Source organism: Phocoena sinus, chromosome 10 (assembly GCF_008692025.1).
Source record: "Phocoena sinus isolate mPhoSin1 chromosome 10, mPhoSin1.pri, whole genome shotgun sequence".
In the NCBI taxonomy this organism is placed as follows: domain Eukaryota; kingdom Metazoa; phylum Chordata; class Mammalia; order Artiodactyla; family Phocoenidae; genus Phocoena; species Phocoena sinus.
Window position 1 is genome coordinate 25,383,284 of NC_045772.1, and position 14,873 is coordinate 25,398,156.

A 14,873-nucleotide genomic window follows, 5' to 3' on the forward strand; every position below is an offset into this window, starting at 1 on the left:
ATTAAATAGATAATGTGAATAAAAGAGACCCTAAAGGGGAAAAAAATTCATAGATTACTCAGCTCAGACACACAATCAGAAACAGATGTGTGTCTTTCACAGTTTTAAAAAAAAGGTATAATATATACAGAGAAATAATACTATAAGAAGTATAGGGGTTTCCCTGGTGGCGCACTGGTTGAGAGTCTGCCTGCCAGTGCCGGGGACACAGGTTTGTGCCCCGATCCAGGAAGATCCCACATGCCGCAGAGCGGCTGAGCCCGTGAGCTATGGCCGCTGAGCCTGCGCGTCCGGAGCCTGTGCTCCGCAACGGGAGAGGCCACAACAGTGAGAGGCCTGCGTGCCGCAAAAAAAAAAAAAAAAAAAAAAAAAAAAAAGAAGTATAAAATCCAAACGGAATTTCTTGAACAACCATAGAAACAGTGGAAAATAGAAACACATAAAGTCACTAATTCATAGAGAAATATTAACATTTTGTTTATAAAATTTATGCTAAAGACTTGAATCTGCTACATTTTGCAATTATAGGCATATTTGCAGATGTTGCAATTAGAGGTATAAACTAAGCACGGGGTGAAATTATAGGCACATAGAAGGCTGTGGGGTTCAGTAAACTTGTCGTAATCCCACTTCTGTAACTTATGAGCTATTTGACCTTGGGCAATTTACTTAATTTCTCTAAGCCTCATTTTCCTCATCCATATCATGGGAATAATTGATTCTACTTTATGGACTTGTTTGAGCTTTAAATAAGATGAAGTGTAAATCACTCGGCCCAGTGCCTAGCTCTAAAGAAGTATTATTATTACTGTTAGTTTATTTTAATCCTGCTATTTGTCTTGCTGGTCAATTAAGTTAAAGATCTGATTTCAACCAACAGTCCTTCAAAGAATATACCATGTTCTTAAAGCTTACAAGCTCTTGGTAAGTCTAAAAGAAATCATACTTTTTCTTCATGGGAATTTATATCTGTGGGTGAACTGAGTGTATCCAATTACAGTCCAGATAGACAGCATTCCCCAAAAAGCTCCTGCAAACAAGAAGTTTGCAGAAGCACAAAGGTTAAGAGTGGACTTCTCTCTTCCGGTCATGGTTAAATAATTATAGAGGGAGGGGTGAGGATAACACATTTTTCCTCAGAAATAACCAGCATCCCTGTAGCACTTTTTGGTTCACAAAGTACTTTTCACATCATGGGACTCAAATTGGCTGATTTCTTTCCCCTACTCTTCCTTCCTCTTGAACTCCAGTAATATTTTTAGTTTGCAAAAGGTGCAGTCAGAAATGTCAACAGAAAAGCCCATACCAAATAGCTAGCTTGACGCCAGCAGGTCCTTAAAGGTCAAGCTGAAGGTAATTTCCTCACTATCACGCTCTGCTTCTGACCTAATGAAAAGAGGCGGGTCCCAGAGCAGGCCAAGGACCTAGTGGCTCCCGGCTTTCCTGTAAATAAAAAATTGCTAGTGCTGGTCTCCACAAACTGTGTCCCAGGACACAGTTCACAGCCCTTTCTCCTAGTATTTGTCCAACTGGGCCGGAATGAGGTGGGAAAAACTTGAAAGGCATTGAGTCTGAGAGAATCTGTCTAAATCTTCATTTGCATGTGGGGGACAAACAGAGCTTTCTCTCTCCTAATAAGAGAATCTGCAAATCCATTTTCATTGAATTGTAGAGAGAGTTGTTGAGAAAATCAAACACAAACTGCTTCAGATAACATGTGCTAGATATTGTTATTGTGAATTCATTTAGAATTGGTCTAGGACTTTAGGTTTGGACATTATAAAACCCCATTCCTAGGGCTTCCCTGGTGGCGCAGTGGTTGAGAGTCCGCCTGCCGATGCAGGGGACACGGGTTCGTGCCCCGGTCTGGGAAGATCCCACGTGCCCCAGAGCGGCTAGGCCCGTGAGCCATGGCCGCTGAGCCTGCGCGTCTGGAGCCTGTGCTCCGCAACAGGAGAGGCCACAGCAGTGAGAGGCCCGTGTACCGCAAAAAAAAAAAAAAAAATTCCTCTTTCTCCACTTCCACAAAGATTGGAATAATAAGAATCAGCCCTAAGGTGAGTCAGATTCCCCAAATTTGTATGGATATTGGTGGTCAATTCCTCTCAAACGACTGGGTTTCAATAACTTTAATTCAGGGTTCCTTAGGAAAGCTAGTTGTCACTTACCTCTCCTATTCTTTTCAAGTGCTGTGGTTATTCACAAGACAAAATGGACCAGAAAGAGGACAGATCTGGATATCTACTCTGAAGAAAGTATAAGCAATTATTTCCCTATCAGTCTATCATCAGTAGGCACTTCCCATACATTAGCTGTGCTTGGAAATTGCAACAAGGCTGTAAGAAAGGTATGAGTATCCATACTTGATAGAAACAGCAGCTAAGGTGCGCTGAGTTTACTTGGGTAGGCCTAAGAGAAAGAGCTGGGTGGAGTCAGAGGCAGGATTCAAACTTGCCTGTTTCCAAAGGCCAGGGTCTTTCCACAGTGCCATTCGTGCTGCCCCTACGATGACACACATCAAAGGACCCCGACTCAGTCTTTTATATAATGTGGTGACCACGTGTGATTGCATAATGTTAGAATAATGCGAGAATTAAACCAACCAGCATGGTGTTCACTTGGAAGAACAGTATTTTTTTTTTGAACAGTATATTTTATACCCACATCCCCTTAGATGTCTAATATTGATAGATATCTCAAACTTACCATGTTCTAAACTGAAACTTTGCTCTTCCCACCCACCCCTTTCCCCACAGACAGCCTTCTCTGTCTCTGTTGATGGCACCTCCATTCTTTATTTCCTGGGCTCTTTATCTCATACCCCACATCCAAACCATCAGCCAGTCATGTAGTCTCTACTTTCCAGATATATCTAGAATTTGAGCACCTCTCACCACTTCCACTACTATCCCAAGACCCCATAAGCTCTTGCCTCTCAATGGCTGTAACCTCCCAACAGGTCTCCCGACTTGACCCTCAACCTCTTCTATAGTCTCTTCTCAGCTCAGCAGTCAGAGTGATTCATTTAATGATCTTTATTCCACTGAGTAAATGACCTACAGGGCCCTTGTTGTCTCTTTGACCTTGGCTGTCACTCCCCTCCGTTCACTGTGCTTAAGCTCCACTAGTTTCTTTGCTGTTTCTCAAACACACCAAGTATCTTCCCTCCTTAGAGCGCTTTCTCCATGAGCTTACACTTACATAACACTTACTGTGCTCCTGACGCTGTCCAAAGGGTGGGACATATGCTAACTAACTCCCCTAACAATCCCACAAGGTAGGTACTGTTCTTACCATCTCTTTTGAAAGATGGGGAAATTGAGGGGTGAGGATGAAGGAGCATAAAGAGAGTCCATGCTCTCTAATCACAAGCCTATAAAACTGATGGCTTGCAATCACACACCACCATTTTCAATCCCTGGTTTTCTGAGCTCTTTATCTTTTTCATCCATCAGAAGTTGGATTTGTACATGTATTTTAGATGTGAATTTGCACGCATTTTCTTTGCAATCCAACAACAGTTTCCCTCTCATTTGGGTACAGAGCCTTTGTTTAGTCATTCTGCTATTTTTATTTTGCACAACGAAGACATTCATCAGCTTCTACTTATTTTTCCTTGTTGGTACACCATATTGGTTTAGTTCGGGAACTTTATAATCCCTTCCTAAGCATAGCTGGTTCTCTTCTTCTCCTTTATGGTCATCACCAGCCCTTCATTAATCAATAGGGGGATTAATACATATGGAAATATAGAAGTATAACAACTTCTAGAGACCACTGATTCTCTTTACGTGTGCTATGAATTACTCAAGAGATGAAGTAAGAGCAGACATCTGCTATTAGCAGTTGGCTTAGAGGAATGAGAACTTCCAGTTTTTCTATGAGTGAAAAAGTGCCAGAACCTATGGATAAAGGTGTTTATTGCAGACAGACTTTGAGGATAAAGGGAATGAGAGTAGGGATGAGGAAGGGAGTGAATTTAAATAGAAGGATTGAAGAGGGGGAAATGTGACAAGAAAGAGGTGAGCAGAATCTTAAGGGTGGGGATGAGTGCTGAGCATAAATTTAAGAAAATCTCCTGCAAATCTTTAGTATTAGCCATCCAAATTCCAAATACATCAACCCAACAGAGTGTTATCAATTTTTCACCAAGCTTGCTTTTCTACCTGTCAGAATGAACCTAATGCCTGTGAAAAAACTTCAGTAATCTGGAAAAGTATAGTATCAATGTTGTAGGTTTTTATTAATATTTTCTCTTTTATACGCTTTAACATATTTTTTTTTCTCCTGCTCATCTTTGTGTTTATAGTCACTAGAAGTAAAATCACAGGCTAATAAGTAATGATTTGCACCTGGTAGCTCCCATTTACTGAATTCATCCCGTATTCTAGGCATCCTGCTTGGTTGTTTATGTACAACCTCATTGAATCCTCATGAAAGCCTTAAGAGGTGGAACTGTTATTCCCATTTTATGGAAGGACACTGAGGCTCAGAGATGCTAAGGGATTAAAATGTAGGCTCCATGAAAACAATGGTTTTTGTCTTTTTTTGTTGTTGTTCTTTTTAAAAAAAATTGCCCTCTCTCCAGCACCTAGAACCGTGAATGACACACAGTAGGCAGAAATATATTTTGAATGTTAAATGAACTTGCTTACATATCTGTAAGTACCAAATCAAGATTCAAAATCAGATTTGTCCACTCCAAAGTCTGCATTCCTGATCATCTGCTACAGTGCTGCTGGGACATTTGGTCTTAAATGTGACTCGTTGAGATTACGGAGGCTTATGTCAATATTTAAATAGGCAGGACTTCCCTGGTGGCACAGTGGTTAAGAATCCGCCTGCCAATGCAGGGGACACGGGTTCAAGCCCTGGTCCAGGAAGATCCCACATGCCACGGAGCAATTAAGCCCGTGTGCCACAACTACTGAGCCTGTGCTCTGGAGCCCCGGAGCCACAACTACTGAGCCCATGTGCCACAACTACTTAAGCCCGCTCACCTAGAGCCCATGCCCCACAACAAGAGAAGCCACCGCAACGAGAAGCCCGCGCACCGAAACGAAGAGTAGCCCCCACTCACTGCAATTAGAGAAAGCCCGCGTGCAGCAACGAAGACACAACACAGCCAAAAATTAATTAATTAATTAAAACAAAAATATTTAAACGGGCAGCCTGAGATAGGATGTTTTGTCCCATTGTTCCTGTTGTGAGCACACCCTTTTATATAAACTCCTGAATACCCTTTTTCCCTCAAATGAAAACATCATTGCTATTTTTTTCATTGTAAAAATTACATAAGCTCATTGAGAAATTTGAATGATACAAAAAATATATATAAAAGTCTGGACAAGGATTAGCGTGAGGCAAGTGAGGTACTTGCCTTGGGTGCAAAATTTAAGGGGGAGGCAAAAACTCAGCAATCAGAATAAGCAACATTTTAATTCACTATTGTAAGAAATTAAAATTAATGCAAAAAAATCCATGATGAATAAAATATCAAAATTTTAAATAAAGACAAGATCAGTGGGCTGGGACGAAGGTGTGGCAAGTAAGGCACTCACTCTCAGGGTCATACAAGTACAGAAGCAGATCCATGGTTCGGATTTCATGAGGTTTGCTTTGCTTATCACTAGAAGTAAAGGTTGATTACAAAAAATTTTTTAAATCCTAATTAGAATGAGGGGAAAAAATCTAGAAATGCTTACTAACCAATTCAGCTGTGAGGTCATGGATTTCTGCACGTGTTCTATAGTTTGAAAGTATCCGATATTGAGAAAAGATTCAAGAAGTGGGAAGCCTGATATTTTTTTTAATGTCTACTGGGGAGATCCATTTGCTCTCAAGTTTTCAGTTCCACAGAACCAATCCTTTCAAATCGGTGGAATCTCCAAGAGACCTGCATTTTGAGCAAGACGAGATGGTGAAAATAAAACCAGAACACTTTCCAGTCTCCTGTTTGTGAAGTTTATGTTTAATCAAGGTTGAATGTTCCTATCTTTGTGCTCAGCTTCATATGAGAAGGAATTGAAAACTGGCACAATCCTTCAGACAAAAGAACTTGAAGTTGCTTGTTTAACGAATTAGTAATGAGAAAAGGGCTTGCTGCAGATGATAATTTTATATACGATCACTATTTTAACACAACATTATTTTCGTATATTAGAAATTCTGTTAAAATTTTTCGCTTGGGCAGGAAAAATTTATGAACCGCAGCATGAAAATGTACCAAAAGTCTACTTTTTCATCCCGGATGAAGAATCATTCATACCTGGGCAAAATAGGAATCTTCGCTGACACAGGTGTTACCTCAACTGAAAAACTGGGGCTAGATCTCACTCTTATTCTCAGATTAACAGAAGGTAAGGTTAAATTACTGTTTGATTAAGAATATTGTTTTGAATATTTACTGTTAATGTTAGGTTTGGGGGCTTTTCTGGAGGTGAGAAAAACAAACTATGCAGTCTCATAATATGGTAGGGGGTCTTTGTAAATGGGGGTTGAGAGTTGGGAGAAAATCTATTTTAAATAAGAAAACATACCTTTTCCAAGAAGTAGACTTGGGCTTCCCTGGTGGTCCAGTGGTTAAGACTCCATGCTTCCACTGCAGGGGACGCGGGTTCCATCCCTGGTCAGGGAAGTTCAGCAGCTGCAAAAAGAAATAGACTATGACTCATTTTCGTGGCTCTAAGGAAGAAGGTCATGGCCAAAATGATACAGTATTAGAGCTATTAGCTCTGCCTTCTACACTCAGTTCTACCTTTTACACTCATCTCATTTCAGATGTAGAAATACAGAAACTTTCTAAAGTGGAGCCTTGACTGTTCAGGCCGTGAAACTCTTACATCCAGAATCGGGAAGCTCATAGAATTAAGCAAGTTTGCCTGTTGTTGAAAAAACCATAACCTGTTTTAATGTTCTTTGAAGTCAACCTGTTAAAATAGTACAAGCTATTCATTATTGCTCTATGAATGAGGGCAATCTGGTCATCAAAATGTCATGGGCGTTTCTTACTCATCAGATCAAGAAGTGTCTATAAATGAGATTGATAGCAGTTTGAAGCTAATGAGGTTAAAGTGGTTAATGGTACGATGATGGAGTCACAAAATCTTCCCCAAAATGTGTCTTGTCCAAATTTTTAAATTGAAAATTAAAAGGAAGGAAGGATGAACACACATGGAGTGCCCAGCATTTGCTGTGGTAACTAAAAAAAAAAATTTCTTTGGCTCCCAGAATCCATGTACTTTCCCAAATTGTGGAAAACAAAAAAATCTTCGGAGAACAAGAAAATCACTTAGGAAAGGACTTTGAATTCAATAATTAATGTAGAAGAAGGAAGCCATGTTAACTTATTTAGAAGCTCTTGGAGGTGCATATTCTGCACTGTACTTGTATGAAAAACAGGCAAATGCTGGGCAACACGGTGATGCCAGGGACGATACCTTTCTGCCACTTGTTAGCTGTGCAGTCTTGGGCAAGCATCTTGACATCTCTGAGCTTCAGGACCTCACATACAGAATGGGGATAGTAATAAGAACCTTACTGGGGTTATTAATAGAATTAAATTATATATTTTAAAAGTCGAGTGAAGTTCCTGGAATATGGGCATAAAATAAATGGTAGCTAATATTATTAAAGTAATTTTTCAGTGGTTAGGAAAAGGTTTCTCTGAAGGTATTTTTTTTTTAAGTCAGATACATACTGTATGCAATAATTTAATTACATACCTTTTATTTTATACAATATCTTTGAGGGATAATGAATCAAACCTAAGTCTATTTCAATTTTCTTTAAAGGTGCAGACACAAAAAGGACTGTCCATGAATTTATTAATGACCAGAGAGACAGATTTATGCTCGAGGTAGTTAAAATAATTTCTTTCTCCCATTAGCCAAATAGAAGACTTCCTGCACATACCTGCCAAATTTTCACCTGGACATTTTATTTTTCTATTTCATGCCCCAGATACATTGCCTTTCCTACCTTGAAGATCTAGCCTCTTCTAAACCCACTTCATTCAGGGCTTTTGTTCTCATCATTCCATCAACACCACTTCCATTGCCAAATTCAAATGGTCGTTTCACAGTCTTCCCTCTACTCACTTCCAGCAGGTATTGGCCCAGGTGATCACCCTCCCTTGAAACACTTTCTTCAGCTGGTTTCTGGGCCTCTCTATGTCTTGGTTCTTCCACGGCACTGGCAGCTCACTCCTTCATAATTTTCTTGTTCCTCTTCACCCTGATCTCCAAATGCTGGAATGCCCAGGGCTCACACCTCACCCCATGCTCTATCTACCCTTCTCCAGGCTGGAGGCTTTAAATTCTACTGCCCTGTTAACAGCTTCCAAGTTTACTTCTCTAGCCTGATCTTCTTTCCCGAACTCCAGACTCACAAACGCAACTCCAGACTCAACAACTGTAATCGTAGTTCTTAACATCTCTACTTAGATGCTCCATAGGCATCTCAAACTTTGCATTGCCAAAGCTGCCCCTGCTATACCCTTCCTGCCCCTGCAGATTGGAATCTCAGGCAGTGCTCCCTATCTCTGTAAACAGCAATTCCATTTTTCCAGTTGTTTATGCCCAAAATATTGGAGTTATCCTCAACTCCTCCTTCTTACAGCCCACACCCAAATATCCTTTGGAATATATTTTTTTCCAACTATATCTGTAATCACACTACTTTTCACGACCTCCTCTGCTGCCACTGTGGTCCATGTTGCCAGTAGCTCTCGCATGAATTACGTTAGACCTTCTGAACACAGGTCTCACACGTTTGCTCTCTGAACTCAGCCTGTCCTCCACACCTGCCCCTCCTTTGCTGAAAACCTCTGGTGACTTTTCTGGTCCCCAGCTCACTCGCTCTCTGACCTCATTCCTACCACTCTCTACTCTGTCACTCTGCTCCAGCCACACTGGCCTCCTTGCTGTTCCTGGGACACACCAATCATGCTCTTGCCTCAGGACTTTTGCACAGGAGGCTTTTCCTTCTGGGAGGAACACTTCTCCCTCACATACCTGCATGCTTTGCGTCCTACTTCCTTCCAGTCTCTGTTTAACGTTCACCATATCAGTGAGGCTTTCCTGGGCTAACCCCCTGCCCTTGCCCACTGGACCACTTGTTCTCCTTTAATCAACATGCTTGCTCTACTAGAATGAATACTTCGTAAAAGCAATGCTGTTTATTTTGGTCACTGCTCTATCAGTACCACTTAAAACAGACCTAGGGGGCTTCCCTGGTGGCGCAGTGGTTGAGAATCCACCTGCCGATGCAGGGCACACGGGTTCGTGCCCTGGTCCGGGAAGATCCCACATGCCGCGGAGTGGCTGCGCCCATGAGCCATGGCTGCTGAGCCTGTGCTCCACAACAGTGAGAGGCCCGCGTACCGCAAAAAAAAAAACAGACCTGGCACACACTAGGCACTCAGTAACTACTTGGCAAACAAAGTAATAAATAAAATATTTTGGGGTTGTAAACTTGGAGTACCTAATTTTTGGTTGTTGTTTCTTTAAAGTTATCTCATTTCCATATTCTAATCCATTTATATTATAATATATGTGGCTTTGTTTATACTTTATTTTTCATGCATGGCATTAAAAACCCAAGTGGATTCTTATATTATGTACTAAAAAAAAAAAAGCAGCTAGCTATCAAAGTTGTATTTGGGGATCTAAACAGGATGCTCTGAGGCTGGTTAAACACCCCCCCACCCCCCTACCCCCTTGGAGGAATCACTGGAACCTGACTCTCCCATGGTACTTCCTACAGGAAAGCTTTTGTGGCTACAGACAGCCCAATTTCCCAAGGCCCAGAAAGTATTGGAGGGACACTGAATAATACTAAGTAGACTTGCTCTTTGGAGGGATATGGAACCCCACCCCCGCCTTTTTTTAGGATAGAGCCTGAGGGGATACGTAGCTATTTTGATCTGCAGAACCATTTTGGAACAACATTGAACCTCTTTATAAAAGTGAAAGAAAGGCATGAGTCTCCGTTCTAACTATCCTGAAAATAAAACCCCTACATGCAATGAAGGCTGTAGCCCCAAGACTGGGCATACTGTTATTTCTAATACAAGTGATCACAGACCAGGCCAGTTATTTTTCCCTTTGTTGTGAGACCATTGAAATGTGCTAGAAATGTGGAATCATGTTCTTGATGCACTTCTGTTTTCAATATCCCTAGTATGCTCTGTCAACCAAAAGAAACACAATTCAAAAGTTTGAAAAACACACAACAATGAAGGAAAGACAACTCATGAAAGCAGAAAAAAAGCTTGAAGAAGACGCAATGGCCTTTGAAGAGTTCCTTCGAGAAAACGACCAGAGATCTGTAGATGCTCTTAAAATGTTCGTTTTTTCACTCTGGCCAGATTGCCTTTTTCCCTCCTTCTTTCTTCTTTTTAGTTTCTCAGATCACAGCCCAATACAAAGCAAACTAACAAATCTTTCTTTTCAGTGCAGCGCAAGAAACTATAAGCAAACTCCAAATGACAGCAGAGCTGAAGAAGGCGAGTATGGAGATACAGTTGATGAAAAGGTGAGGCCGGGCACTGTCTTCTCCTCATCAAGTGTCCTTGCCCCACTGAAACCTACTTGTGCCTGGCAAGACCTCAGTGGGACTAATCCTGATCAGTTGATGACTTCATAAGTTTTATCACATTTTAAAAATAAGTAATCTGTCGATCAAGGATTATCTCTACCTGGGTGCCAGGACAGTGACCTCTGGCTGAAACATTTCTCTAACTTGTCGTTACAGAAACCTAGAAATTAGTTGGAAAGAAGTAAAGCAATGTTAGGGGTGAACGATAAATTATTTTCTAAGTGTCCTTTTATCTTCATTCTAAGGCACTGTTCTTCCCCCATTTTAACATCTCTGAAATTGGGGTGCTTTTATATTTTTACAGTCATCTTACAATTATAATTGGGAGTATTTTTTATATTTATACTTACACTTGGTTGAAACTAACTTGGTTGATATTAAAAACTGGATTTATGTACCAATTTTTCTTAAGTCAGTCTCCCAAGGCAGTAGAAATAAAAGCAAACAATAAACAAATTGGACATAGGCAAACTTACAAGCTTTTGTACAGCCAAAGGAAACAATAGACAAGATGAAAAGACAGCCTACAGACTGGGAGAAAATATTTGCAAATGATGCAACTGACAAGGGCTAAATTTCCAAAAAATACAAACAGCTCGAATAAGACAATAACCAAAAAACAACCCAATCGAAAAATGGGCTGAAGATCTAAAGAGACATTTCTCCAAAAAAGACATACAGATGGGGACTTCCCTGGCGGTCCAGTGGTTAAGACTCTGCGTTTCCCAATGCAGGGGGCGTGGGTTTGATCCCTGGTTGGGGAGCTAAGATCCCACATGCTGCCCTGCATAGCCTAAAAACAAAACAAAACAAAACATACAGATGGCCAACAGGCATATGAAAAGATGCTCAACATCTCTAATTCTTAGAGAAATGCAAATCAAAACTACAGTGAGGTACCATCTCACAATGGTCATAATGGCCATCATTAAAAAGTCTACAAGTAAAAAAAAAAAAAAAAAAAAAAGTCTACAAGTAAGGCTTCCCTGGTGGCGCAGTGGTTGAGAGTCCGCCTGCCGATGCAGGGGACATGAGTTCGTGCCCCGGTCCGGGAAGATCCCACATGCCGCGGAGTGGCTGGGCCCGTGAGCCATGGCCGCTGAGCCTGCGCGTCTGGAGCCTGTGCTCCACAACAGGAGAGGCCACAACACTGAGAGGCCCGCGTACTGCAAAAAAAAAAAAAAAAAAAAAAAACAGCCTACAAGTAACAAATGCTGAAGAGGATGAGGAGAAAAAGGAACCCTCCAACACGGTTGATAGGAAGGTAAATTGGTGTAGCCACAATGGAAAACAGTATGGAGGTTCCTCAAAAAACTAAAAATAGAGTTACCATATGATACAGTAATCCTACTCCTGGGCATAAATCCAGAGAAAACCATAATTCGAAAAGATACACACACCCAATGTTCATTGCAGCACTATTGACAGTAGCCAAGACATGGCAACAACCTAAATGTCCATTGACAGATGACTGGATAAAGAAGCTGTGGTACATATACACAATGGAATACCACTCAGCCATAAAAAGGAATGAAATAATGCCATTTGCGGCGGCATGGATGGACCTAGAGATTATCATACTAAGTGGAGCAAGTCAGAACGAGAAAGACAAATACCACATATCACTTATATGTGGAATCTAAAATATGACATGAATGAACTTATCTACAAAACAGAAACAGACTAACAGACATAGAGAACAGGTTTGTGGTTGCCAAGGGGGAGGGGGAGGAGGAGGGAAGGATTGGAAATTTGGGATTAGCAGATGCAAACTATTCTGTATAGAATGGATAAACAACAAGGTCCTACTGTATAGTACAGGGAACTATATTCAATATCCTGTGATAAAACATAATGGAAAAGAATATGAAAAAGAATGTATCTGTATATATATAATCAAATCACTTTGCTGTACAGTAGAAATTAACAAATTGTAAACTATACTTCAATAAAATAAAATTTTTCAAAAAAGAGTAAAAAACTGGGATTTATAATGACAAAAATTACAGGAGCAGGAGTTGGGATAAAATTATTCTAATACCAGCTACTCTTTTTAAAACCTGGATATTTTCTTCTATGGTCAAGTGGGTGTCAACTTGATCTAATTTTAAATATCTCAAGAAGCTTCCTTCTGTCACATCCTTAAACAGAAATTTCACGATCCAGGAGACACTTGGTCTTGGTATCGAGTCATGCTAAAACTTGTTTTTTCTTTTTGAGGACTCAGTGTTTCTCTCTTTTCTAAAACTAAGTCCTAGACTTACATCCCAGACTTTTTTGGGAGGAAGACAATAGCTTGTCTGAAACACAGCAAATGAACTGGATGACAGTTTCTTGGAAACTATTGCTACTAACAAAATGTGTGTTTCAAACGCATTCTGGCTTCAGCAGCCTCTTTCGTCAGGAGCCTAAGGTTGAAAGTGCTCCAAGTTGAAGAATCCTGTCTGACCTTCCTTCCCTCCATGATGTAATTAGAAGATTCTCTTTATAGAACTAGAGTACCAGCCTCTATGTTTGCATAAAGTACAGTAAACTATACACAATTGCCACCCAGTTAAACCTTCCAAACAGCCTGGCCATAGAGAACTTGCTTGTCGTTTATGTGTCTTGTCACCCTAAAAAGGTGCAAAGCGTCATGAAAAACAGGCTACTAACAGAGCAAAGGGCTGCAAGCATCTGCTATTTATTTCCTCGTCTCTTTTGGGCTCAGGATGACCCACAAAGGTCCTTTGCTGAAGGGAGGGCTGGACATCTGTTTACACAGAGAAAGGGAGCTTATTCTGAAGCTTTTGCTTGGAAGCTGTGCAGTTGTAGCCATTTTAATCCTGTTCTTTGTAGAACATCAGAGAGGCTTTCAGTCTAAAAATACTGTGGTGGTAGAATGAGGGGTTCCCAACATCTTTTGATGGCTGATACATGAGCCCGCCATTTATTGACTCTTCAATATCACTCCCAGCAGGGCTTAAGGGAGGTTCTGAGCAAAAGAAGTACTGAGGCTGAAGATAGAGGAGTAATATTGATAAGGGTATTGACAAGGGTATGGATAAGGCAGGCTCTGAAGGATAAGCGTGGAGCTCCCTTTCACAAGGACTGCCATTGTTATTTTCAACATTCCTTCTGGGTCCGTTTTGTAACATGATTTTATGGGAAAGCAATGTGAGGCTGGGGGAAGGCTTTCTGTCCAAGTCACCGGGTATTGTTGAGAGTGTGAGCATCTGAGTCAGACCCAGGTTTGTGTGCTGACTTTGCTCATTTACCACACAGATGACTTTGCAAGTCATTTATTTCTTTTTCCAAAAGATAGGAATAACAATATGTATTATTATCATCAGTATTACCCTGTACTGAGGATGAAATCATACATGCAATGTGCCTTGCATATTACCTGATGCTCGCTGGGTGTTAGTTTCCCTTCTTCTTCTTACATAAGTGCCATCTTTTGCTGTCTTCTAATTTCTCCCTATGTCTGAAACTTAATACAATATTTCCCTCAGAAATAAGGAGAGTAAATCTATTGTTACCAAGCAAGGGCTCACTGCCTGATGCACATGGCACCCAATACTATGGCACGGGCTTTTGAGAAATGAAAGAGCTTTACTTCGAGGTTGACTAACAAGGAGGCAGGAGGCAGGGCTAAAATCTGTCTCCCTGATCCAGGGTTTGGGGAGAAATGTGAGGGGTTGGGGGAATAAGCTGATTGGCTAGTCTTAAGTCAGTCCACATAAGCTACTCGAGCTGCTAGAAGCCAGATTTTCCTCATTTAAGGACTCTTCTCTTTGTAAAGGGCTCTGGTGGCAACATTTCTATTCTTTAAGTTTGTAGACTGAAGATTCTTTGTTCTGGGGTCATCCTGTAGACATGGGTTCCTGTCTAGCTCATGTGCGGTGCCGTCTTTAAAATAACTCAAAGTCTGATGAATCAACAACCTATTTGAGGCAAACCAGTTTAAGTTGGTCAATGTTGTTGTTGTTGTTTTTTTTAACATTTGTTTATTTATTTTTGGCTGCGTTGGGTCTTTGCTGCTTTCTCTAGTTGGGTTGAGCGGGGGCTACTCTTCATTGCGGTGCATGGGCTTCTCATTGCGGTGGCTTCTCTTGTGGCGGAGCATGGGCTCTAGGTGGGTGGGCTTCAGTAGTTGTGGCACGCGGGCTCAGTAGTTGTGGCTCACAGGCTCTAGAGCGCAGGCTCAGTAGTTGTGGTGCACGGGCTTAGTTGCTCCGCGGCATGTGGGATCTTCCCGGACCAGGGCTCGAACCCGTGTCCCCTGCATTGGC

The 14,873-nt window shown here is 41.2% G+C and overlaps 1 protein-coding gene across 1 annotated transcript in view; it reads left to right on the top strand.

The window, feature by feature from the left end:
* Nucleotides 1-14,873, top strand: part of CCDC38 (coiled-coil domain containing 38) — a 41,711-nt gene that overhangs the window by 1,190 nt on the left and 25,648 nt on the right. Inside the window, exons 2-5 of the mRNA XM_032646925.1 lie at nucleotides 6,194-6,359; nucleotides 7,794-7,858; nucleotides 10,183-10,346; nucleotides 10,456-10,536. Coding sequence (XP_032502816.1) covers nucleotides 6,194-6,359; nucleotides 7,794-7,858; nucleotides 10,183-10,346; nucleotides 10,456-10,536 — 476 coding nt within the window. The remainder of the gene's footprint in view (nucleotides 1-6,193; nucleotides 6,360-7,793; nucleotides 7,859-10,182; nucleotides 10,347-10,455; nucleotides 10,537-14,873) is intronic.